We start from the raw sequence: 25,279 nt of genomic DNA, 5'->3' as shown, positions 1-25,279 counted from the left end.
TTGAGTCACAACCTCCTGCTGGAAACACCCAGGAACTTATTTCAGTATCAGAGACGAGCACAGCCTGTGACAAAGATGGCACTGCAGAGTTTGATGTAGAAAAGCACACAGTATCAAAGAATGATGAAGTATTAGAGACGGCTTTGGAAAATGGAGGTGTGTCTGTGTCAGTAGCTTCAGTCCCTGTAGCAGAACCTGAAATCCCAGTAGTAAGTGAGCAGGACAAAGGCCCAGTGGAGAATACGAACAGTGAGGAGAAAAAGGAGGCTCTGGGAAAGCCCAGTGATGAAGACGCAGTCGCTGAGGTGATCATAGTGTTTAGCACAAGTAGAGGTAGATTTTATGATTATCTTTGCACATTGTTTACTCAAGTTCAGATACATGTGGAGGTCAGTTATATGGAAATGGCTGAATGTAACATTGCACCATATTGAAATTAATATCTCAACACTGCATTATACAGTAGTACATTTAGATTACAGACTGCATGTATCACATTCTTGAAGAGTGAAAGCTGGCTAAATAAATTAAATTGTGATTCTGTACACACTGGCAACTTCAGTGATTATCTAAAAAGCATTTGAAAATACCTAAGATGTCCATCCTCCATGCCAAGGTAAATACTCAGTACTTGAACTTAGTCCAAAAAAGAAATTTACTAAATTAAAGACCGTCTCAAACTTGACAGCATTAACATTCCAGGAGGATCCCTCTCTAATTCCTGTTGGAGTGTCTGTTAATGCAGTAGCTGACAGGAAGTAAACAGGGACCAAAGCTGTTCCCATAGCAACAGAGTAGCAGTGAAACAGTCTATTGATCAAATCACAATGACTGTTTACAATCATTTCCAGGTGATTCTGGTCTGTACTTCACAGAAGGAAACACCATGATGTTGCGCTAAAAACATCACTTTCGGGTAGACAACTAGCAATTGACCCTTCACTAGATCCTGCCCCCGGACACAGACTGGCCAATCATAACGTAGCGTCGTGTATTAATGATACTCGTTACCTGGAGAGGTTGGAAAAAGATGCATGTTTCTTCCTTGTTCCAAAACCAAAATCAAACCCTGAAAAGTGTAGGGTTAGCTAGCTAGCTACTGAAGATATAGCCTACTGAATGTATACACATGCTGCTTTTGCTTTTTAATGATTATAACAGTGAAACAAAGACCGACCCTGCTGTACAGGAACCAGTGAAGGGAAGCAGGGAAACTTTGCTGATATTCAACCAGCTGTGTGGCATCGCATTAGCGCAGATGAACGTTGAATCATCACAAAGGGGCAGGGCTTAGTGAAAGGTTAATTGATTTTAATTGCAGAGATATGTGAAATCGGCATACTTGTTTATTTCTGTTGCCATTTTCAATCCTAACTGTAAAATTTAAAGCTACATAGGTAAACATGTTGGTCCAACCAATCTGATGTTTCTGCTGCGCTTATTTTATGTACTGTGTTGCTTTGTTAGTGTCTTTGATAAACCAACTCTACCAACATAGAAGCTAGGCAAGGTATTGCATTGGGGGCTACAGAAAAATATATTTTAGCCAACTGAAAAAATTACTTTAGACACACTACATTTAGAATATTTCCTCCACTGTACCTTACCCAGCGACTAATCGAAGCTGTGGTAGACCTGCAACTTCTGTGAAGTCAAATTATTGTTTTTGTCACTGGAGTCTGATGGTTTTGAGAAAACAGCTTCAGTTACCCATTGGAAAGAACTGTGTGACAGCAAGGTAAAGGGGTGAAAATATTCCAAATATAGTGTACACTTAAATTGATACTGGTTTTCCAGGTAGCCATTTTTTAGGTTGCTAAAAACTAACCAACGACGGAAGTGCTGTTTCATTTTATGTACGTGATGCAGGGATTTTCTACCAGGTTATTGTAAAGAAATATTGTGATTCTGTCTGTACCAAATTGATTTGGTTTCGCTGTCATTACTATTTCTTTCAGGTATTGGAAAAATACAGTTTTTGTAACAAATTAATGGAGCTCTAGAAAGCATATTTCCATTTCCATTTGGTATTCCTCAAGAATTCATATGCACCTACGTGGTTCACATGTAATGAGGTCAAAAATCCCAGTTTATATATGCCAATTTTTTTAGTGTAGTATCTGAGTAAAAATAATAATTGTGCCTTATTTCAATCCAACAGGTGAAAACAGTGGAGACCTTGAAAGAACCTGGAGAGAAAGAAATGGCTGCCAAGGACAGCAGTCCCACCAGCCCATCAGACCTAGCCAAGCTGGAAAGCACAGTCCTTCCCATTCTTGAGGCCCAGGCAATCACACAACCAAAGGATGACGAGGAGAAACTAACAGACACTCTAAAGAAGAGACGTAAATTAGAGGTGCTTCCTCTCTCACCTGACTCACCCAGCTCAGAAGATGACAGAGAACTTACTGAGAAAAATGCCAAAGGTACCACAAAGAAAAAGCTCCTTGTACCCATGGATATCAGGGCAGATTCTCTGGATGATAGCAGTGAAAGCTTTGGAAAAGAGAGCCCAATGTCTGGGGATGATGAGGAATTTATCCGAAAACAGATAATGGAAATGAGTGAGAATGAGGATGCTTCCCCGTCTGATGAGGAAAACCTAGTCCGGCGCAAGATCAGAGAGAATGAGAAAAAGCAAATGGAACAGAAGACAACAGAAGCTGTAGAGAAGAGTACATCAGGAAAAGGCAGGCGACTTACTAAGAAAAGCACTATAAGTCCAGATGATGAAGAAGATAAGCTACTCCACGGCTCACAGGATAAACCTGATTTACAGAAAGAGGAGGGACAAGAACCAAAACAAGAGGAGCATCAGAGTGGTACTGCAGTTCGCAAATTCCAAACTATGGAGCTAAATTCAACCAGCAGCCCTATGCGTATACCTAATGATGATGGAGAGCCTGAAATGGAAAGCCTCACAGACTCTCCAGATGATCGTTCGAGAGGTGAGGGATCATCCAGTCTACATGCATCCAGCTTCACTCCTGGTACATCCCCAACATCCCTCTCATCACTGGATGAAGACAGTGACAGTAGTAGTCCCAGCCATATCCGTTCTGGCGAGGGTAAACAACACAGGAAAGCCAAACATAGACAGCCTGGTCAGATGTTACCAACTATTGAAGACTCCTCAGAGGAAGAAGAGTTAAGAGAAGAAGAGGAGCTGCTTAAGGAGCAAGAAAAACAAAAGGGCTCTGGGAAAAAATCCAAGAAAGACAAAGATGAGATTCGTGCCCAGAGGAGGCGAGAGCATCCAAAGACACCACCAAGCAACCTATCCCCTATTGAAGATGCCTCACCAACTGAGGAATTGAGGCAAGAAGCTGAGATGGAAGAAATCAGACGATCCTCCTGCTCTGATTTCTCCCCTAGTATTGAATCAGACCCTGAGGGATTTGAAATCCATGCCTCAAAGATTGCAGCAGTTCAGAAAACATATCAACTGCCTGTATCAGTATCTCTTCACTCCCCGACAGATGATCAAAATACTGATAAACCACAGAAAAAACCTCTCAAATCTGCTGATGAGGCTTATGAGGAAATAATGCTGAAGGTTAAGTCTCCAACACTCGACAAAGGCGAGATTCAGCCAGGCAAAGAGTCCCTTTATGGAGGCATGCTCATTGAAGACTATGCCTATGCATCTCTTATTGACAATACAACAGCTGATCAGGCGGAACCAGAGAAGATTGTTGTTCCTGCTCAGCCCAAAAAACTAAGATCACCAGATGAAGTTTATGAAGACATGATAAAGAAGAGGAAGGAATTCATGCAGCTTGAGCAGGAATATCAAAATATGCAGCCAACAAAGGAAAGTGGTACCCCAAAAATTGTGTTTCAACCTGCTGAGAATATCGTCTCCAAAAGCAGCACAGTAACATTAGGCAAAGATGGGAAGCCATTGTTGGATGCTGAAACTGCCTATGAAGAGCTAATTAAAAGAGTGCTCACTCCTGGAACAAGTCCAACACAGCAGGAGCCAGATGTGGAAACCACTGCTTCTAGAAGGGCACTCCACCCCATCCCAGACTTAAAGGTGACACAGTGCTCTTCAGGAGAACTATCTTCTGATGACGAGAGTGTGATTAAAAAGGAAGAGGATACAATAGCAGTATCAGACACAACATTAGTGATGGAAACTGAGCCTGTGACAGTGGTTGCCGAGCCCCCTCCATCACCAACATCTGATCAGCAACCTCACACAATAATCGCAGAATCCCAGGCTGATATTGTGGACTTATCTAGTGCACTCCCAAGAACATCAGCCCCTGTGATTGTCAGTGTATCACCCTTGCCCACAGTCCCTCAGTACACACCCAGTATTCCCAGCGTGGTGTCAACTGCCCCACCTATACCCCCCAAGCCAAGTGTCCTGCGTAGGGCTAATTCTCAGGAAAAAACAGAAGTACCTGTTGCACCACCACTGCCTCCTCCCACCCCACCAAAACCTACTGTTTTCCCCAGGAAAGCTCCAATTCCACTTCCACCTCAGGCTTCAGCAGCTATGACCGCAGCCCAGGGACCACCTACAAGACAAACAGTTACACCAATGTACAAGCCTCATGTTCCCCCTCCTGTTGCCCCAAAGCCAACCATTCATGCAGGGATTGGAGATGGTCACCGACCAGGACATGGTGTTAAACCACCAATTGCACCAAAGCCTGGGTCACAGCCTTCTTCACCTGCCCATGCCCCACATCCACCAAGACCCACTGTACTTCCCACTGGTCCTAGTGACAATGTCCTGAATCTGAGCCCTTCTTCTGAGAGCAAGCCATTTCAACCGTCACCAAAGTCTCCTTCTTCTCCAAGATATGCCAGCAATCTTCGTGACACATATGTCGTCATCACACTGCCATCTCAGCCCAGCTCTCCAGTAGACACTGTCTCAACTCAAGCTCCCTCCAGCCCTGGCCCGGTATCTCCTTCATGTCAAGCTCAGCCCCAAAGTTATCACCAACCACAGCCTCAACCTCAATCATATCCACAGCAGCACCCACAACCAACCCCTCCTACAACAACCAGGGTGCCTCTGGCATACACACGAGTCACAGAATCCATTGAAAGTCAAGAGATTTGTGGCCCAGAAAAACATGTGTCTAGCTCTTGTCACATAATTGAGGCTATATCTGCCTCGGCACAGCCACCTGTTGTTATGCCTAACCTGATCTCTCAAGTGGTCACCACTGAAGTTCAAAGGACCACCGTCTCTGTTGTTCATGAAAGGACACCACCACCAGTGCCAGCTCCAAGGGCAAATGGTGTCCCAATCTCGATGGAGAAACCTAAGCCTCATTTGCCAGCACAGAATGGACAGGCCGTTCAACCTTCTGAGGTGGTAGATCTTAGGACTATGAAGGTGGACCCAGGATCAGACATGAATGGTGTGGATCTGTCTGCTGGCCCAGACCCAAGACGTCAGTCTTTTGCAACTGATGTCAGTCGTCAGAACAGTGCAGTGCAGTCACCTGTGGTCAACCTCAGTGCTGAATCGTCTACTGTTTCTATAATGACTGATAGTATCACCATTGTGACCTGTTCTGCCACAATCCAGCAATGTGACAATTTAGACACCGCTCAAGTATCCTCAGTGCCCCTTCAGCTAACAAAAAACAAAGCATTTGAGCCTGTTTCTCAAATTATATATCGGCCCATAGACTCTCAGCCCTCCACTAATGCCGGTACAGAGATTCCTATTAACCTCTCAGTTGGATCAAGCACAGGTGTAGGAACTTTCCAGACTATCCCTGTCACTATTGCACCCACTTCTGTTGCAAATTGTGTTGCCAATGGATTAACTACGGGTACAACCACAGTGGCAGGAGCTGTTGACCTTAGCACAACAAAACCATTCAACACTGTGGTATCAGTGGATGCTGCTTCTGCAGAGGTGGTCACAGCTGTCATCACAGATGATGATGGCAAACCAGTTGATCTGACTGCAGGAAAAAGAGCTGTATGCTGTGATGTTGTGTACAAGCTCCCATTTGCAGGAGTCTGCACTACTCAGCAACCTACCACACCCCTGCCTGAAGACCGCTTTGGATATCGTGATGACCATTACCAGTATGACCGATCACCTTACGGCATGAGAGGGTTTGGTGGAATTAAACCGTCGATGTCAGACACTAACCTAGCAGAAGCTGGTCTGTTCTTTTACAAGAGTAAGAACAGCTATAATTTCAGTGGCACCACAGAGGGTGCAGTAGATCTTACCGCTGCAAAGATTTCTGATGCAGGTCAGTGGAGTGACATTGCAGACCTGTCACTTAAATGTCACTTTGAACTGCCTCAACTCATTCTTGGCTAACGTGGCATTTTTGTTTGTTTTTGCTTTTCTTTTTGTTTTGCATGGACAATTCATTTTTTGTTCTTTTTTTTGCCCTTTCATCGTAATACATTTTGCATGTGCCTGCATGCTATTTCTGTACATCTTGTTTATACTTGTTGCACTTATCAACATTGGAGAGTTTTTTTCCCTTTTCCACCTTTTTTCATTATTTGGATAAGGCATGGCTTGCTTCAACATTGAATAAGTCTGCATTATTTGGACTCAACTGATATTTTTTGACTTTGACAGGTGAAGCTGTTGACTACTCCAAGAAAGGGACTTACGCAGGAATGACAATTCCACCCTATTCCCAATCCAGAGTCACAAGTGCTGTTGGTACACTCTTTGGTACAAGCAGCGTTTTGAGGTCATCAAATGGGGTGGTCTATTCCTCTGTTGCAGCACCAATCCCATCTACGTATGCCATTACCACTCAGCCTGGATCCATATTTAGTACAACATACAACACTCTGTCAGGTATGCATACCAGCGACACCATGCCTTCCCTGTCCAACCTCCAGAATTTGCCACTAACACGGTCCCACAGTTTCCTCTCCACTATCTCCACTACCGCACCAGAAGAACAAGGAGATGCCCCACTCAATCTGGAGATCTCTAGAGGGGGTACTACTACTGCTGGTGCCGCTACAGCAACAACCTCTTTATCCCTTGACACCTACACTGATGCATCCCTGGAGGCTATAGCTGCGTCACTAGAAGCTCTGTCTTCACCCATGGTTCCTGGGGATGGCCAGTATCAGGCAGAGCGTGAGAGGCTAGAAATGGAGAAACTCAAGCAACAGCGCCTAGCTGAGGAATTAGAGTGGGAGCGCCAAGAGATTCAGCGGTTCCGAGAGCAAGAACAGCTCTTGGTGCAGAAGGAACTGGAGGAGCTGCAGGCCATGAAGCAGCAGATCCTGTCCCAGCAAGAAGAAGAAAGACAGGCTCACCTTATGATGCAGAAAGAAACCTATGCCCAGCAACAACAGCAGCTTGAGCAGATTCAGAGACTCCAAGAGCAGCTGCGCATGCAACTGGAAGAGCAGAAGCTTCGTCAGATGTACCCAAGTGGGGACTTACCAGGGCATGGTGTGCAGGAGGCAGTTGTCCTAGGACCTGATGGCACAGTGCTGTCCCGAAAGATCACGGATAGTGGGTGCCAGACAGATGAAGAGGATGAGACGGTCAGCAAAGCTTACACAGCAGGACGAAAAAAGAGAAGTGCTAAAAAGAGCGTTGACAGCTGTGTGCAGACTGACGATGAGGACCAAGATGAATGGGAGGCTCAGACCAGAAGCCGACAAAGCCGACCACGCACCGCCAGGGGTGATAGGGGTGGGCAGTCAGAGATGTCTCTTCAAGCCCACACTGAGATTTCTATACAAACTGATACAGAGGGGAACATTAGAATGGACACCAGGATGGAGCTGTCTGACTCTGAGAGGACTTCACCAAAGAAACGACCTACCCCCTTAGAAATAGGCCAGTCTCCTAACCTCAAAGTTGAGTCCTCAATGCTTCAAGCCCCACCTAAATCTCCCAAAGTGCTCTATTCCCCCATATCCCCCTGCATATCCCCTAGCAAATCCCTTGAGTTTGTGTCCTATGACAAATCACTGGGTGATACAAGCCCACAAAAGCTAAGAGGAGGTACGGATCCATCAAAAGCCTCTCCAGCAAGTCCAAGGGGACCAAAAGCCATGCAGAGATCTATGTCTGACCCTAAGCCCATGAGTCCAACAGGAGAAGAAAGGGCAACATCTGGCACCCAGTTTGGTGATAGCTATACTGTGAGTACTACATGTATCACTTTACATGACATAAATACAAGAAAGGACATGGGTGCTGGCTAGCAAAAACACAAATATGGGTCTATTTTAACTGGAAGATGATAAGATTGTCATCTGTGTTTAAACTATTCTTTTGGTTAATAATGTGCAAATCTAATTTAGATGTTTCAGGAGACGTATTTCCATCTTCAGTTCAGTTTTTCACAAAATACCAGCAGGTAGCAGCTCTAATGATGGCAGTGTTTTTCAGATTTGTTTTGTTTTGTACAGAGGCCAAGGATTGCAATGCCAAATATTATTTTTTTAATGCAATTATCTTGAGATAATGAGATAATTATTTTGTTATTTCAAGAAAATGAGGCTTGTTATCTCGTGATAATGAGATAATAACCCATTATCATGAGAAAACAAAAGGTTCTTTATTAATATTATTTATTTCATTTTGCATTAGATAGTCTTTATTACCAATACCGTCTGTTGCGATCACTATTATCAATAATGGGTACTCCTTGATCTTACCCTGTGAGCTTAAATCAGTTGCTACAGTTGTCAAAATGGCACCTCTGCATACTGGCATGCCACCCCTAATCTCTGATAAACATTTTAAGAAGCCTAATAAGGGGAAAAGACATTTTTGTAATTATCTCATTATCTAGAGATAACAGAGCTTGTTCTATTGAGATGACAGAATAAACAACCTTTTGTTTTCTTGGGATAACTGGATAACAAAGCCTGTTTTCGTAAGATAATACATTAATTAACCTGTAATCTTGAAATAATGGCATTAAAAAAAAGTGGCAGCACGGCAATTCTTGGCCTTTGAATTTGACTGTTTTACTCATACATGAGTAAATATTTGTCTGTTTCAAACATGAAACAAGACAAAATCACCTTATTCTTCATAGAAATTCAGTTTTCAGATAATTGTCCTGTGAAATAATACATTCCAAGAATCACTGCTCCATGTAAAACTAATGGTTAGTCAAGCGTCTTGCAACACAAATGAAACCATTCTTTGTCATGTCATGCTCATGTAGCGCAAGTGACATGATGTCTCAATGGTTAGTTATCCTGCCCCACAGCAAGAGTTTGCATGTTCTCTCCATGTTTGCATGAAGAAGCTTGAACACCACACTGTCACTTGGTATACTGCTGCTATTTTCTTCACCACACAGCCAGCCTTAGAAGTAGTGTATTACATTATGCATCCTTACTTTATTGTGTGTAACGTAAACAAAACAAGCAAGCTGTTATTTCATTTTGTTTGTGGATATACATAGGGAAAAGTATACACAAAGGGAAGTATATGAAACAACTGAATAGGTTACATATACCCACTTAGGCATCCATGTTGCTCCTGGCCCTCATGGAATATGGAAGTCAGTTTTCTGCCTGGGCAATTCACTGTTGAGAATCTCATACATAAAAGGATGGGAAATGAGCTGAGCTTGCAGGAAAAATACTGAGCTGTCAGAGATCCACAGAGGCTTAATGTGAATAAATTACTTTTTTAAACCAAACTTAGGCATGTGCAATTTAGTGAGTAGTGGGTAACGTTTAGGGGCAGGAATACATATTCTACTGGGATGCACAAAAAGGGTGTTTTGCAATAACCTTTCATACACTCAAAAACACCATGGTCATATCCTAATTTATAGTCATGGCTTTAGTTGATGCCCTTAGCAGTCATCTCAGGTTAATTTTATCTGAGTAATGTGGTTCAGAGAAAGCCATTTTTCAAATTCTTTGGAACACATAACCAGCTGCCTCATTTATTTTGAGGACTAAGAAACCTGTTTGAATTCCTACAGTCCTAATCAGTTTTTTGTTTACTCCTCCTACAGGGGAAAAGCTCAGGTGGCACACCAACAGGCACTCAAAAGAAGGTGAAGCGAACTCTCCCCAATCCACCATCAGAGGATGAGTCAACAACGACTGGCCAGACGGCATACAGCACTGGCTCGGCCCGCAGAAGAATGTGCCGCAATTCCAACATGGCACGTGCCAAGATCCTGCAAGACATTGATCGTGAGCTAGATCTGGTGGAGCGTGAGTCTTCCAAGCTCCGCAAAAGACAAGCAGAGTTAGATGAGGAAGAGAAAGAGATTGATGCCAAGCTTAGGTACTTGGAGATGGGTATTAATCGTAGAAAAGATGTGCTGCTGAAGGAAAGAGAGAAGAGGGAAAGGGCCTATTTACAGAGTGTTGCAGAGGACAGAGACTACATGTCGGACAGTGAGGTTAGTAACATCCGAGAGACAAGAGGTGGGCTTGGAGCCGGTGAAGATGAAGAGATTGAAGGTCATGGTCTTGAACGTCCCAGGACAGCTCCCCAGTCAGAACTGGATGACTTTGTCCCACCTCAAACCAAGCATGAGTATGGAAAATACTCCCAGTACCAATACAATCAAAGCCAATACCAGCAGTCTCTCTACCAACCTACCCAGTCCTACCAATCTCATTCTCTTTACTCCTCTGTCCCGTCGCTCACTAGCTCCCAGCAGCAGAGTTACCACCAGATGCTCCTGTTGCAACAGAAAGCCGCCAGACAAGCCGCCCTCCTCTCAGAGCTAGATGCAACCAAGTATGATGTCATTAGCCGCCAGCCTGATCCCACATCATCAGCTTACCTGGGAGTCAAATATGACAAGTATGGCAACCACCTTGACCTCAGAGCCTTGGAAGTGGGAAGTATAGCACGTAGCCCCATGTCAGCTGTCTCCGATTCCTATTACACAGATGTAGATCACCATACACCTCGGAGTTACATGCTGCTGGAAGATGCTGCAGAACTGGCTAAGGGCTCCACAGGTCTGTCTTCATCTTACAGTCTGGCTGAGAGGGAGTTGGCCAAGGCAGAGAAGCTGCTGCGCAGAAGTGCTGCAGATCTGGGGTCTACTGACTATCTGGGATCCACCTCTAGACTTCATACTTTTGGAAAGACCCCTGATGAAGAGGATACAATGGAGGAGCCGTATGAACTGAAACTCCTGAAGCAGCAGCTCAAGCAAGAGTTTAGGAGAAGTACAGGTGGGACAGAAAACTTAGAACAACTGACAGGCCTCTCCCAGCACTACTATACCCCAAGCTCGAGCATCTCTGGTTACTCCCAAAGACACTATCCAAAGACAGACAAGTACAGCATCAGTCGACTTACTCTTGAGAAACAAGCGGCTAAACAACTCCCAGCATCCATGTTGTACCAAAAACACAAGACTCCATTGTTAGATCCTAAGATCTCTTCAAAGTATTCTTCTATGACAGACAGCAGAGCTTTGGAGACAGACTATACCAGCTATCTTGGGTCAACCAGTGCATCGGCAAGATCTAGCCGGCTCTCGCAAGATGAGATTACCTTCGGCCTTCGTAAGAATATTGCTGAGCAACAAAAATACCTAGGGTCCACCTTGGGTGCCAACTTGGCCGGGTCACTGAACTTGGGCCAGAGCTTGGGTTTGGACTCTGCCTATCCTAGCGGTAGTCGCTCAAGACCCTCATCCAGGCCCACATCCTGCTATGGCTTGGACCTGTCTATCAAAAGAGACCCCTCAAGCTCCTCACTGAGGCTTAAAGGGGACGGCGAAACATCTGGAGATGTACCCAGCTATCAAACCCCATCTGGTCGCACCAAACCCACCAGCCTTCCCATTGTGCAAAGTGGTCGTGGCCGAATACCCATAGTGGCCCAAAACTCGGAGGAGGAGAGTCCATTGAGCCCCGTTGGGCAGCCTATGGGCATGGCCCGTGCGTCAGCGGGACCTCTGCCACCCATCTCAGCTGATTCAAGGGACCAGTTTGGTTCCTGCTTATCGTTGCAGGACTCCCAGCAGCAACATATCAGGGAAGAGCCAACCAGGGGTAGGGGTTATGTGCTACTGGATGACCTTCAGGGCACCATGTCAGATAGTGAAGGTAAAAAACAGACTTGTCACACTGTCGCTCTTTTCCTTTTTAATATCTCATCCTTGAGAGTGTCTGGTTATGGTTTGTCTTGCTTGCATTCAGTACTAATGTGTGTAATACTTAGGTTTTGTGTGTTTATTCAAAGTCTGCATGTGTCTAACCTTAACTCTGGTGAATGTATCCTCTTTTTGTTTTCTGGTGTCAGTACTTGTGGTCACTTACTTGAGATTTAGTGTGCATGCATGCCTTTGTACACTTTGCTCTATGACTTATAGGGTTTGCTTGAATGTATCTTAATGCATGTACTGTTTTTCCGTCTGCATTCCAGATATTGTGTAACACTTTCCTATATTAGTGCACTGCATGACACCGCACAGTCTAACTTTCTGTTATGGCTACATTGTGTGGGAGGTTCCCCTCCTCAGATAGCAATTGCTCACTTGTGGTAGTCTGCATGCTGTCATTTGTAGCTCTTTCAACACTTAATTTCCACGGTCTTTCATTTTCTGCTTGTTAAGCATATAAGGCTTAAAAAATCCTTCACAATTTAGGTCAGATTTTGGAAACTTTCTCCCCCACACAAATGATAAACTGAAAAAGTGCCTCCCCCAGTTACACAATTTACATAATTGGTACAGATATCTCTCAGTTAAACCAGTTCTTTTACTATTACTCCTCAAAATTACAGTATATTGTAATAATGCAGCCAATATTATATGAATTATATTTTTGGATTCTACAGTAGTTGATGTATAATGTGGTTAGTGTTGCTTTACTTACATAATATTAAAGTGTATAAATATATCTAGGGGTTAAACTATTATGATACTAAACGATAGGCAAGATGACCTTACTAAAAGACAATAATTTAAAGGGCTAGCGTGGACTCCATGGAGGAGGACCCGCTTCCTCTGCAGATATAAGCAAATCATTCTGAGGCAACGAAAAATACAATATTTCTTAGTTTTGGGTGATTATACACTAATGAAAACATTGATATGAATATTATATCCCATATTTGTCAATGTATCCCCCTTAATCCTACACACTGGACCTTTAAATCAGGATGCTGTCATACTTTATTGAAATGCATGATATCTGTTTGCAACAGTTATATGTGTGTAATAAATATACAACTTTAACTTGCATGTCTTGTCGTGAATACTTGCTTGTATGTATTGTGATACATCGATGTCTTTATGTTGCATGGAATACATTTATGCCATATTAACCTTTTTGAACAGTTTATTTAGGGTGTTTTCACATATAGTCCTTTTTAAATGAACCAAACTCAGTCCAATTACAGTGGGGCAAAAAGTGGACCAACAGAAAAGGGACTCAGTTCAGAGGTCTCTGTTCTCTTTCTGGTCAACTTCAGCTCTAATGGGGCCTCAGTCCTCTTTCTGTTTCCACTATATATTGACATATGCTGTGTCTCAAATCGCGCACTTCTGTACTTACACTTACTATTTTGAGTGCATAAGTGCGTTCACACTGAGGAGTACGTAAAAATGCAGTGCACTATGAGTACCCGGATGGTGCACTCAAAACGGTCAAGAAGTTGAGTGTGGAACTATGGACGCTTCTCGCCCTCAATGGTCGCCATTTTAGCTACGTAGCAGAAGGGGAGGGACCGCTTTTCAAACTGGAAATGGGGGCCGAGGACTGTGCAACCGTGAACGTCACTGCATTGTACAAATACATGTGTTTTTTGCACGAAGCACCACTATACTGTTGTCGGGTATAAGCCAGCAGTATGTTTACTGGGTTAATTTAGCAGTCTGTAATGATTTGGCACCGCGAACGATAACGCGAATGCTAATGCTAGTTTGCTAACTCGCTAATTTGCAGTCGTCACATTCCGGAGAGTGCACAATGGCCGTGTTTGGTTTGAGACAACACTACCCTGTCGAAATTTGCACACTACGCCAATAAGTACATAGTGCACATAGTATACTACATGGAAGTGTGCTAATGGAAGTATGTGATTTGAGACACAGCAGTAGTTTTTTTTTACTTTGACGTAGCACTGCATTGCAGTTATGACGCCCCTCCCCTTTAGTTGAACTTAAAATTGGAGGAAAACCTTAGCGTTTCTCTGTTGTACACTGTTGCCATTTGACGTGTTCTACATTCCACATCTGGAGACGTGCAGAATCTTCTGTTAACCAAACTACTCCTCGTCCTGCGTCCTTGCAAGCATTACAAGCCAACATGGTTTTGTCTGTTTTTCCAAGCGTCCCAGTGCAGTAGATTGTGATCTAGAGGGCTAAATACAATGGCAAAGAGCAGTGTGAAGTGAACCTGGAGCGCTTTGTGTTCACATGGCACAGGTTAAGTGAACCTCCCCATGAACTTGAAGGGGGTAGTATGAGTTTGGTTCGCTGCAAAGGGGTCTGAGTTCTCTTGGGGTGTTCACATATGCCTTAAAAAATGAGTCTGAGTCTGCTTAGAGGGCTGAAAAGGACCAAGTGTGAAAACATCCTTAAACTGAATTTCCTAAAGGTTGTATTGCATTTTCTGTATATTTGGTTTTTAAAAGGAAACAATTTGATAAAAAACAATAATGATAATATCACAAGAACACTATTGAAATGATAATTTGCTGAGCAAACATGTACTTAGATTTTTCTATTTTTTTCTCTCTTTTTCCCCCAAAGGACACTGTTTTTATATAAAATATATATTTTTGAATTTTTTTTTAATTAAGCAAGAACATGAATCTTGGGTAGATCTCAGTTTACTGCTGTTTTGCCTGGTAAAAACCATAAAGCATCAATTTAATTTACATGCAATATATTGTTGATGCGTACTCCAGTTATTACTAAAACCACTTTATCACATTATTTAATGTGTTTTATGAGGCACTTACACAGCAACGACTTGATTAGTCTCCGAGCTGAGAGCATTTCAGTCCTGAACAGGGATGCAAAATGTGACAGTGTTAGTAAGTTCAGATTCTAATAGAGGAACCATTGTTTAATAAAGTGTTCTGAGGAGTCTTGAATGCAACATAACTATTTGTTAAGAAATTTGGAACCCATCATTTTGCAATATAAACCCATTTGCCTTGATTCCAGCCCTAAGTGATTCCCTGGTGGCTTTGAACAGAGACGATGCGACCAATGGTAGAGTATTAGTTCAGTTCTCTAGTCATGCATTAGCTATTAACACATTAACCTGCACCACACAAATGCACCATAATCACCATGAAATGATGACCAAATAAGGAATAAATACCACCTTAATTTGCAACGGTTAAAACAACTTTCAATGAATAAACACTAATTTTACTAACAATTTATTAAAAGACATAGCTAACATTTACATTTAGAGAAAATTACTGCACCAAAGGTTTAGATTATGCTACTGTACTAATACTGTTTTTATTTACTCTCGAACTGCATATTTTTCTGCTTATTTTATAATATCTGTGAAAAATGTGTTGCTTGGCATCCTTTCCCCTTTTCACAAGAAAATTAAATACTTCTTTTTATGCCCCTTTTTTCCTCTTTTTTATTTTTATTTTTATTATTTGATTAGTATACTGCACTTTTTATGACTATAATTTTGCTTAACGGCAATTATTAGCCTTTATATGAAGTGAAGACACCCATCCTATAGAGTGTGATGGATTGTCTCCTCAGATTGGCTCTAAAGTCGTGCTTGTTTTTATCCCTGAAGCCTACCATCTTAGACGAGAGGAGACAGACTGGTTTGACAAGCCAAGAGACGGACGGCCAGAGAACGGACAAGAGAAGAGACAGGTGAAAGAGGGGGGGAAAAACACACGCATATACTGATGTCAAGTTCTCACATGTACTGTTGCATGCATCCACACTCACGTGGATATCTATATGTGGTATGTACGCTCATGATAACGCGAGGCACTTAAATGCCGCATATATGTCCATGTTGCAAAGCTTCCATACTGAACTGTTTCCCATTTACCTTGTACATACATGACATCTCACCATTGTGTATGGGCCACAGGGAAAAGGCCCGTACTACCCCTTCCCTCACCTCAGGGTCAAACTGCAGAGGGATCCCAAAGATCGCAGTGTCTCAGGTACAGTACCACACTTTACTACGTTTCATCCACTAACAACAAAAGCAGCGTGCAAAGAGTGGGATAATGTGGATTTAAAGAGGCATGTATTACAAGCTAATGCATTATTGACAGTGATGCATGCATCAGATTTTATTGACCCCATTGCTTACTGACTGCATCAAATATGCACTGTTTACAGCATGCGCATTGTTTCCCCCGATTGAATTTAAATGATCGTGAAATAGATTCAAAATAAAGATGAAGACGGTAAAAAGTACACATTAATATGGATCATGACGTCCCATTAGCTCCGCAGAGCATGACAAGTGTGCATCATGCATTCTGTTTGCTTGATATTCATGCCAGATCTCAACAAACTGGCGAGTCACTTCCCCTGCCATTACGTTCCATCACACCATTCCTCCAGGCTCAAAGCAGGCAGACATTTCATTTCCTGGCTTCCCTTTTGATTTGGCTCTTTTCCACGCTCATCAGTCATTGCAAATGCTCAAAATGGCGTATCCCTCACACTCAGGATTATCTTACGCAATTAACAGACAGCCCACAAAGGAAGCGTTTTGTTTACGAGGACCCGCTGCTGAACTGAGTCATTTTGCCTCAGTCATTTTGTTCTTGCTTCCACAACCGTGTTAAATACTGTAAAAAGTGAAGGGGGGGTTGTGCCTCTGTGTAGGTGAAGTTCTTTATGTGTGACCTGTCGAGGGATTTGTGAATAATCGGCAGGCTAGTGTTAGGAAATATGGGTGGGGGACAACATTTTCAGAAGTGGGCCCCTCATCCACACCCAGTGGCTGCACATATAATCCAATTAATCATATTTCCACATGTATTTTGTATCTACTCTGTGTTAAGACCTTATTTTCTTTTTTAGAAAGCAGAGGTAGTCACAAAAAAGAAAAATTAAATATTGACTGCATGGTATTTAATCAGTAGTTCAATTTAGGGGTGAACAATTAATTGTTTTCTTAATTTATTCATTTAATTTTGAGGCTACTTAAATTAAATACTGGTCAAACTGTGTGCAGATCTGAAATAGTATAAAGAGTATAAGGCTGTCAACTCTCAGTTTTCCAGTCATACACAAGTTATGTAATTTAAAGACAGTATAGGGACCCCAGTATGCAGAAATATTTGAATACAGCATTTTTTTTTTTTTTTTTTTAAATGGCAGCGTTCCTTATTCCGTCGCCAAAACTTAGCACATTTAGCAGGGGTCGGTTAGTGGGGTTGGTATCAGATGGCACACTGAACTACAACAACTATAAAAATACATTTATTTTTCATGTAAATACATATAACGTGTATTAACAGTGATATAAGTCAGTACGTAAACTGTTGTACTCTTAAGGTCAACTGTAGACCTTTCATTAGCCCCATTGTAGTCAATGTGTTTTGGCTTCATAGGGCAGACTATATATGTGTCTATACTTTATAATTCTTTCTAAATGCCAATGATGCTATAGACTAATTAATGATGCCGCTTCTTTGTTGTTGGTCCTAAGCAGGAAATGGTCTGGGTATCCGTGTAGTTGGAGGGAAAGAGGTCCCAGGCAGTAATGGAGACATCGGAGCCTACGTTGCCAAAGTGCTACCAGGAGGAGCTGCAGAACAAACAGGGAAGATTCTCGAAGGTAAGCTCTGTTGCCAAATTAAACTTCCCCTTGTGCAATAAATAAATGAATGAATAAATAAATTACAATAAATTAAAAATCAGCATAATTTGTTGGCTAGATATAAAGAAAATCAACCAGAAAGGATATTCTTTTGCAAGGTTTTATGCCACCCAGTCACCGAAATACAATCTTGACATTGAATGTTTTTGTAAACCACAGTTAAATTTGTACGTTTCATATGAATCATGCCGACATTTCAAAAGTGAGATAGTTCAGGTTACATGTGTATGAGCCAAGTAAGAGGGAGGAGGGATTTTTGATGTGACACCTCGGCAAAATGGCAGCACATGGCAGCAGACGAGACCAACAAACAAAAAAAGCTGACAAAACAGGCTAGTTTTTAATGATGATGATAACAGCGCATGGTCAGCGGCCTGACACGTCAAAATATGACACGCTAGGTAGCCTCCTGTGTCAGTGTTGGATGTTAAGGGACGCAAATGCATAAATGCATGCAGTCTTTTTCAAAATGAATTTACCTAAAACACATTGAGCATAGCGTTAGTTCAGGCAGGACAAGCTCAGCTCACATCCCAGCTACATCAGCTGATCTCAAACAGCCCAATCAACTGATGGAGCAGCTGATTGATGGAAGGGAGTCAGCTGATAGATCACATGGTTCCTTTCTACGCAACCAACCAGTGAATCTCATTCAGGGCAGCCTATTTAAACTGCTCTGGCCTGCCTACTGTTGCTGCTTCCTCTGCAAGCTGCTTTGCAAGCTGCTTTGCAACCTGCCTCCACCCCAGCTCCTCCTTTTCATGCTGTGTCTGACTTATTAATGTCATTTCTGTTTGTCATTGATGCTGCTCTGTTCTGTTCCTGGGGGGTCTTTGCTGCTGCTCTCCCTGCCTTAGGCTTTACATGTAGGCGCATGGAAGGGCAGGGAGGTGTGCTCTCTTTGCCTTTGGCTTTCCTCGTTTGTGCATGGAAGGGCAGAGAGGTTTGATCTCTCTGCCTCAGGCTTTCCACATAGGCACACAGAAGGTCAGAGAGGTGTGCTCTCTTTGCCTTAAGTCTTTTCACGCAAGCGTGTGGAAGGGCAGAGAGGTGTGCTCTCTCCGCCTTATGCAAACTTTCTCACTCTTTATACTACAGTAGTTGCGCCAGAAAGTGCTGCTGCTCCTTGGCGTGTCATAATACCACTAAGAGTGTCTCTGTGCATTGGTGTCTACAGGCGAGGGTCGTAGACCAAGCGTCAGTATTTGACGAGTTGGAAGAGGGAATGAGCTGCAGCAGGTATCTGCTAGATATGAAACATACAAATTCAACAAATTAAACATACAAATGTGTATCTGTGGTTTGCAAAAATGTACAATGCCAAAATTTATTCTGACGACTGGGTGACGTTAAATATGAAGATGAGCTTAGCTTAGCACAGACTGTAAACAGGGGACACTAACCTCGATCTGTCTAAGGAAACATATCAAAACCTGCCATGCAGTGTGGTATATCTCCTTTATTTGATTCATACAAATACCAAAGTTTAAAAACATCACAATGTGGTTTTACAAGAGCTTATGTCCTAGACTGTTCTCGGACTTTCTACTTCTGTTTCATATACAGACGATCGAAACTCCAGCTGCCACAGTTAGCTATTTCGCCATGTGCCCATTGCGCACTAACCCACAGATGTATGACCTGTGAGTTCACCCTTACACACCTCTCACTGACGCCACCTCAGGATAAATTGCTGTGTGGTATATTAACGGGAACACATTTCATGAGGTGGTATTGATTTCACATGGGGGAGTCTGGGAGCAGTTAACCCTCTCTCACCCTCCCAGTCCATCTGTCTGCTCACAGTCCCCTTTAATCTCCACGTTGAGCCACATCGAGTGCGTCAGACAATCGGTAAAGCTGTGCCCCGCGCTTTTTTGAGGCCGCCACGCTGGTGATCTATGGACGGTGAGAAAGGGAGAGGGAGAATTACGGCTCGGTTTGGACCTGGGTAGTGTGCTATCCATCTGTCTGTGTGTGTGTGTGTGTGTGTGTGTGTGTGTGTGTGTGTGTGTGTGTGTGTGTGTGTGAGCGTGGGCAAATCTCCCCGCACTTTCTGTTCTTGTTTGTGTCTCCCTCCGTTTCCTTTTTTTCCTTTCACATTGCCTTTTCTCTTCTTTTCCTCCCTCTACGTCTGTATCAGGACATTCTAAAATGTTTCCAGTAAAAACTTCTTAATGAAAAAATACAAATAAAACAAATCCAGTTGGGAACCATTGTGAAATATTGGGGCTTTTTACAACATAGTGGAAGTTACGAGATCCCTGTTGGTAAAATGATACATCTACTAATTAAACACGGCAGTGCTTTGAGCTAAATGCTAACACGAGCAATGCTTTAACATGCAGATGTTTTGCAGGCGTTGTTCACTGCGTTCGTCATATTAACATTTGCCATTTGCTAATTAGCACCGAACACAAAGCGCAGCTGAGGCTGGCAGGAACGTTATTAGTTTTGCAGGTATTGCAGATTCAAATTCGGGCATCGTGATGGTGCCAGATGAACAGTCTGAGGATCCCAAAAGTTATTAGAATTTCTTCTCTGAGGACCTCCAATATGTGCAATAGGTTTCACAGCAATCTGTAGCAAATTTCACAGCAATCCACACCTGTTCAACATTACCATCCCAGGAGCCACGCTGCAGGAGTGTCAACGAAACCCAATACAGAACAAATCTTTTAAAATGAGTAAGAAAAATTAGCTTTCTATCGCTTAATGAGGATTAATCACTCCTGGTTCAATATGAAATAACATCAGTTGTTTTGTCTTTCTTTCTCTGCATCTCATATTATTGTTGCTGTTATGGTTATGGATAAGTATTCCATCCATCCATCCATCCATCCATCCATCCATCCATTTTCATCCGCTTATCCGGGGCTGGGTCGTGGGGGCGACCAAGGCCAAGCAAAGCACCCCAGATGTCACTCTCCCTGGCAACACTTTCCAGCTCCTCCTGGGAGACCCCAAGGTGTTCCCGGCCAGATGAGATATGTAATCCCTCCAGCGTGTTCTGGGTCTGCCTCCGGGCCTCCTACCAGTGGGACGTGCCCAGAACACCTCTAACAGGAGGCGGACAGGAAGCATCCTGATCAGATGGCCAAACCACCTCAACTGACCCTTTTCGACTCAAAGGAGCAGCGGCTCTACTCCGAGCTCCCTCCGGATGTCCGAGTTCCTCACCCTATCTCTAAGGCTGAGCCCAGCCACCCCATGGAGGAAAGTAATTTCCACCGCTTGTATCCGCGATCTCATTCTTTCGGTCACTACCCAGAGTTCATGACCATAGGTGAGGGTTGGGACGTAGATGGACCAGTAAATTGAAAGCTTTGCCTTCTGGCTCAGCTCCCTCTTCACCACGACGGAGCGGCGCAGTGCCCACATCACTGCAGAAGCCACACCAACCCGCCAATCCTTCTACCCTCACTTGTGAGCAAGACCCCAAGATACTTGAACTCCCTCGCTTGAGGCAGTAACTCTCTCCCAACCCGGAGAGGGCAAACCACCAGTTTCCGACAGAGGACCATGGCCTCAAACTTGGAGGTGCTGACTCTACTGAGGGTGATTTATTCTGTGTATTTTTACATTATACCTTCCTCTCAGTGTTCAGTACTGTTGTTGATATGGCTTTGGACGTTTATTATCTAGGGTGATTCCTCATTAGCCTTTGAAAGTACACCTTCCTCACCCTTTATAGGAATGTTCACTTTCCAGGCCCTGTATGTAATGATTTAGTACATAACTGGTACCCATATGCAGAGAGAAACACAAACATCAAGAACCGTTTCTCGAATCCAAATCTTAACTGAGGAGGTCAGGGGTCGTACACGTGAAGGTAGTTGGCGAAGGCAGATAAATCCATTCAGGGAAAACACAGAAAAGTCCATCAATCCAAGCAGAGTGAAAAACCAAGGAATCAAACATGAGGAAAAAGCAGAGTGCCTCGGATTCTTTTCAGACTGCCAACCTATACCATGGACTTCTCCATTAAGTAAGCTAGACTGTCATTGGTTTTATTTAACTACTTGCCCTATCCTTTAAGAGCAAGAGATTTTTTGCTATCATCAACACTTAGTTTCTTGACCAAAGACCGTAAAACTAATATACATAGCTACCGAGACGTCATCCATTGGTTTGTGGACCAAAAAGGCATTTTGGCTGTCACTGTCTTGGTTTTTTTTGAGCCAGAAGTGACCATATTTGGACAAGAGACGGTCGCAGTGGAGGGGCGAGGGGTGGATCTGACTAAGAAGCCAAGGACACTATTGACAGACAGCCTGTCACTCAAAGCAGCCCACCCATAATTAAGCATAATTTCCTTCTAATAAACTCAAGGAAACATTTGGGTCAGTAAAGTTTCATATGCATCTCTACCCTGCTTCTTGCTATAATCCTTTGCTACGTCTCACTGTCATCTTATTCTGTCTCTGCCATTGTCGTCCAGCCCTCTCTGTGCTTGTCTCATGCATTATCATTCCATGTACAGACACAAGTCAAAGGTATAGGCCGAGGCTGTTCATGATTGCCGCAGTCCAAGAGTCAAGATGCATCTGCGGTGTTGTTAGCCACGAGGACAGCTCGACCATGATAACAGCCGTAACCCTGTCATCAACACTGAGCAGAATGGCTGCAAAGTACTTTGGTTCCGCCAGTGGGAACACGGCGCCTCACCCTCCGTGGTGTGAATATGGAGAAATGTTGTCAGAGGCTTACTGTCACAGAGGGACGCTAAGTGTATGAATACATGCCTGTTTTTCTGATCACCAGAGTTCAAGTCTCTTTAAATGTGTGCAAACTGTAACTCACATTCAACCATAAAGTGTGACAGTTCAGTCGGCAGAAGAAAATACTGGCATTGTATGTTTCTCCAAACCATGAAACATTACATTATGTTCTGTACATTACATAATATATAAGCTGTCTTTTTCACGTGGAGGTGGAGGGGATGGTCGATGGAATGACACCTAGACAAGATGCCGATCAAGCTGTAGACCACTGCAGAACACTGTTCGAGACCAACAACAAAACAGGTTGTGATTTAGCGAGTCATTGCTTTGTTCCCAGCGGCTTTTTAGGTGCCAAAGGTGGGGGTTTTGTAGCGACCCATCACTTGTTCCAGCAGCTTCTAAAAGTGATTGCTTTTGCATAGATGTTGCTGCTTTTTGCTGCCGGGATAGTGACCCCCAAACTGGGTGTTGTAAGCCAAAACATCTTTTCCGAACCATAACCAAGTGGTTTATGTGCCTAAACCTACCACACATAAACCACAGAGCCTGGACTCACCCTAGAGTCGTCAAAATCCGGCATCTTTGCAGTGACTTGAGTCAGACACTGACAAAAGAAGCCGTCCTTAAACGTCAGCATTATACGCGACCAGATGCCAGTGGTTTAACGGCACTTGGCAGCATCGGGGGGAACGCAGTGAGACAAGAACGAAAGTTAAGGCGGCGAAAGTCTGAGAAGGGCGGGTTGGAGGGGTGGTCGGTGGGTCCAGCAGCGACTTTCACCCAGGAGAGCGGTGTTTGTGTCCTGTAAGATCATAACGCCAAACCCTGTTTTTTTTTCCTAACCCTAACCACGTGTTTTTGTTGCCTAAACCTAACCACGTGCGTTAGATGTTGGGGTGAAAAAAAACATAAATTGCCATTGTTGTACTGACGTAGTGCATTTATTTTGAAAGAGACTGTATGTAAACATTAATTTTCCTGTGAAAACGGAAGTGTATCTTGAAAGAAGACAATGCATGTAACAGGCAGAACTTGATACAGCGTCCCAGAACATCAACAACCAACGCACCCAGGGTACCTTCCATGTCGTATCTGGACGTGGAACGTCCATGACCAAATGTTGATATGTGACGAGGTGGGAGTGAGAATGTGTTGAACCACCGGGTTGTTAACTGTACATATTAACTTGCAGATGTAACATATGCATATGCAGAAACGTACAATGCCAACATTTTTTTCTGGCGATTGGGTTGGCATGAATGATATCATGGAGAAACTACAGTAGCTTCCCTTGTCACTCACACATGCAGCTCGAGAGTATCGTCGCAAACGGACCCTCCTGATGAGCTGTTTCAATCCGTGTAAGTCCTGCCAGTGGGCAGGGTGTGTTTTGGAGGATGCCGTGTGTTTGCAGTGCCGTGTGGATTCATATGAGCTCTCACTGCTGTATTAAATATAAATAAATGGCCAGTTTGTCTTTTGCTTGACTTGAAACTAGCATCTTATTGGTTTTCTGTGTTTTTCCCAGGCCATAATGCATCATATTTAAAATGTTGTCCTGTTAATGATAGTTTTTTAGCTGAAATAACATGAGGTCAATTTCACATTCCTTTTAACCCAGTTCTGTGCCCGAACGCTCCACGAGCAGCTTTGTCACACAGCTGCTGTTTGGACTGTCAGCAGCATTTATCGCTCCAGTTTTGGCTTGCAGTCTGATGCATACGACGTTTGAGTACAAGAAGCTTGTTTTTTCCCTGTGAATCTAATCAAGGGATGGATGTTAGACCCTGATCTGTTCCCCATCCTTATGAATTGATCTCTGTCTGCTCACTTCAAGGCTTTGGTTTTGGTTTGAGGTGAAACGTTTGCTTCAGACATTCAGTGTACTGTATTTTTGATTGTTTCCTTGTGTGTGTAAATACTTGTGTACAGGAATGCAAGTCCTGGAGTGGAATGGTGTTCTTCTGACGGGGAAAACCTACGAAGAGGTGCAAGGGCTCGTCGGGCAGCCATGCAATGAAGCAGAAGTGTGTGTCAGACTGTGAGTATAATCTTTGTCACTTTCTATCTTTCTCTCCTGCGTTCTATTTTTAGTTCGTCGTACTCATCCTCCTGTTATTTCTTTATTTCCTTCAGCATCACTCTTTCACTGTAATCATCACCCTCAAGTGTACCTTGACTCCATCATCTTCCTAATATAATTATTGCTTCTCTTACATTTCCTGTCTCGTTATCTCCCTGACGTCTCCCTGTACTATTTTTTTTTCTTTTTTCCATGCATTATCATGACTTGCAAAAGCTTAATATTCCAAATTACACATTCAATTCTACAAAACATCCACCTTTAAAATATAATCTGATTTCTCATTTTCAATATTTCAAAGTAAGGTCATGATTGCTAACTCTACCCACCCTGATTGAGTTAACTGATCAGTCTTGTTTTCTTTGTCTTCATCTTCATCCATTGTATCCTTATCTTATCTTAAAGGAGCTATATGTAAGAAATCTAAAGCAAATAGTCGTAAAATCCTCCTAATATGTCACAGAGACTAAGGAATAATGTTCATATAACATACTGATCTCACCGACAACAATAGTACAGCCAGAATACTTGCATTTAAAAAACATTTTTACGGTCCGCAAATCATGTTTATGTTTTGAATTTGTGTTTTGGCCTGTTGCGCCACCCACCGCCGTCTACCAGTCACGCAGTCAGTAGAGTCTCAGCATCAGTTACAGTTATGACTGAGCTACAGCAGCACGGCAAGCAGCGTTAGCAGTGT

At 43.2% G+C, this 25,279-nt stretch overlaps 1 protein-coding gene across 4 annotated transcripts in view; it reads left to right on the top strand.

The window, feature by feature from the left end:
• The window catches only part of pcloa (piccolo presynaptic cytomatrix protein a), an 88,472-nt gene that overhangs the window by 34,625 nt on the left and 28,568 nt on the right, over positions 1 to 25,279 (top strand). For 2 of the 4 annotated variants that reach the window (XM_050036722.1, XM_050036720.1), the window contains 8 exons: positions 2,162 to 6,242; positions 6,584 to 8,124; positions 9,969 to 12,036; positions 15,108 to 15,155; positions 15,712 to 15,794; positions 16,021 to 16,096; positions 17,602 to 17,730; positions 24,429 to 24,537. In XM_050036722.1, coding sequence (XP_049892679.1) covers positions 2,162 to 6,242; positions 6,584 to 8,124; positions 9,969 to 12,036; positions 15,108 to 15,155; positions 15,712 to 15,794; positions 16,021 to 16,096; positions 17,602 to 17,730; positions 24,429 to 24,537 — 8,135 coding nt within the window. Of the gene's footprint in view, positions 1 to 2,161; positions 6,243 to 6,583; positions 8,125 to 9,968; positions 12,037 to 15,107; positions 15,156 to 15,711; positions 15,795 to 16,020; positions 16,097 to 17,601; positions 17,731 to 23,806; positions 23,858 to 24,428; positions 24,538 to 25,279 lie in introns of those variants that run through there. The other 2 variants (XM_050036724.1, XM_050036721.1) reach the window with 2 other exon arrangements.

Source organism: Epinephelus moara, chromosome 23 (genome assembly GCF_006386435.1).
Source record: "Epinephelus moara isolate mb chromosome 23, YSFRI_EMoa_1.0, whole genome shotgun sequence".
NCBI classification, from domain to species: Eukaryota; Metazoa; Chordata; class Actinopteri; order Perciformes; family Serranidae; genus Epinephelus; species Epinephelus moara.
Note: the sequence above shows the minus strand (reverse complement) of the source record. Positions and strands in the feature narration are given on the sequence as shown.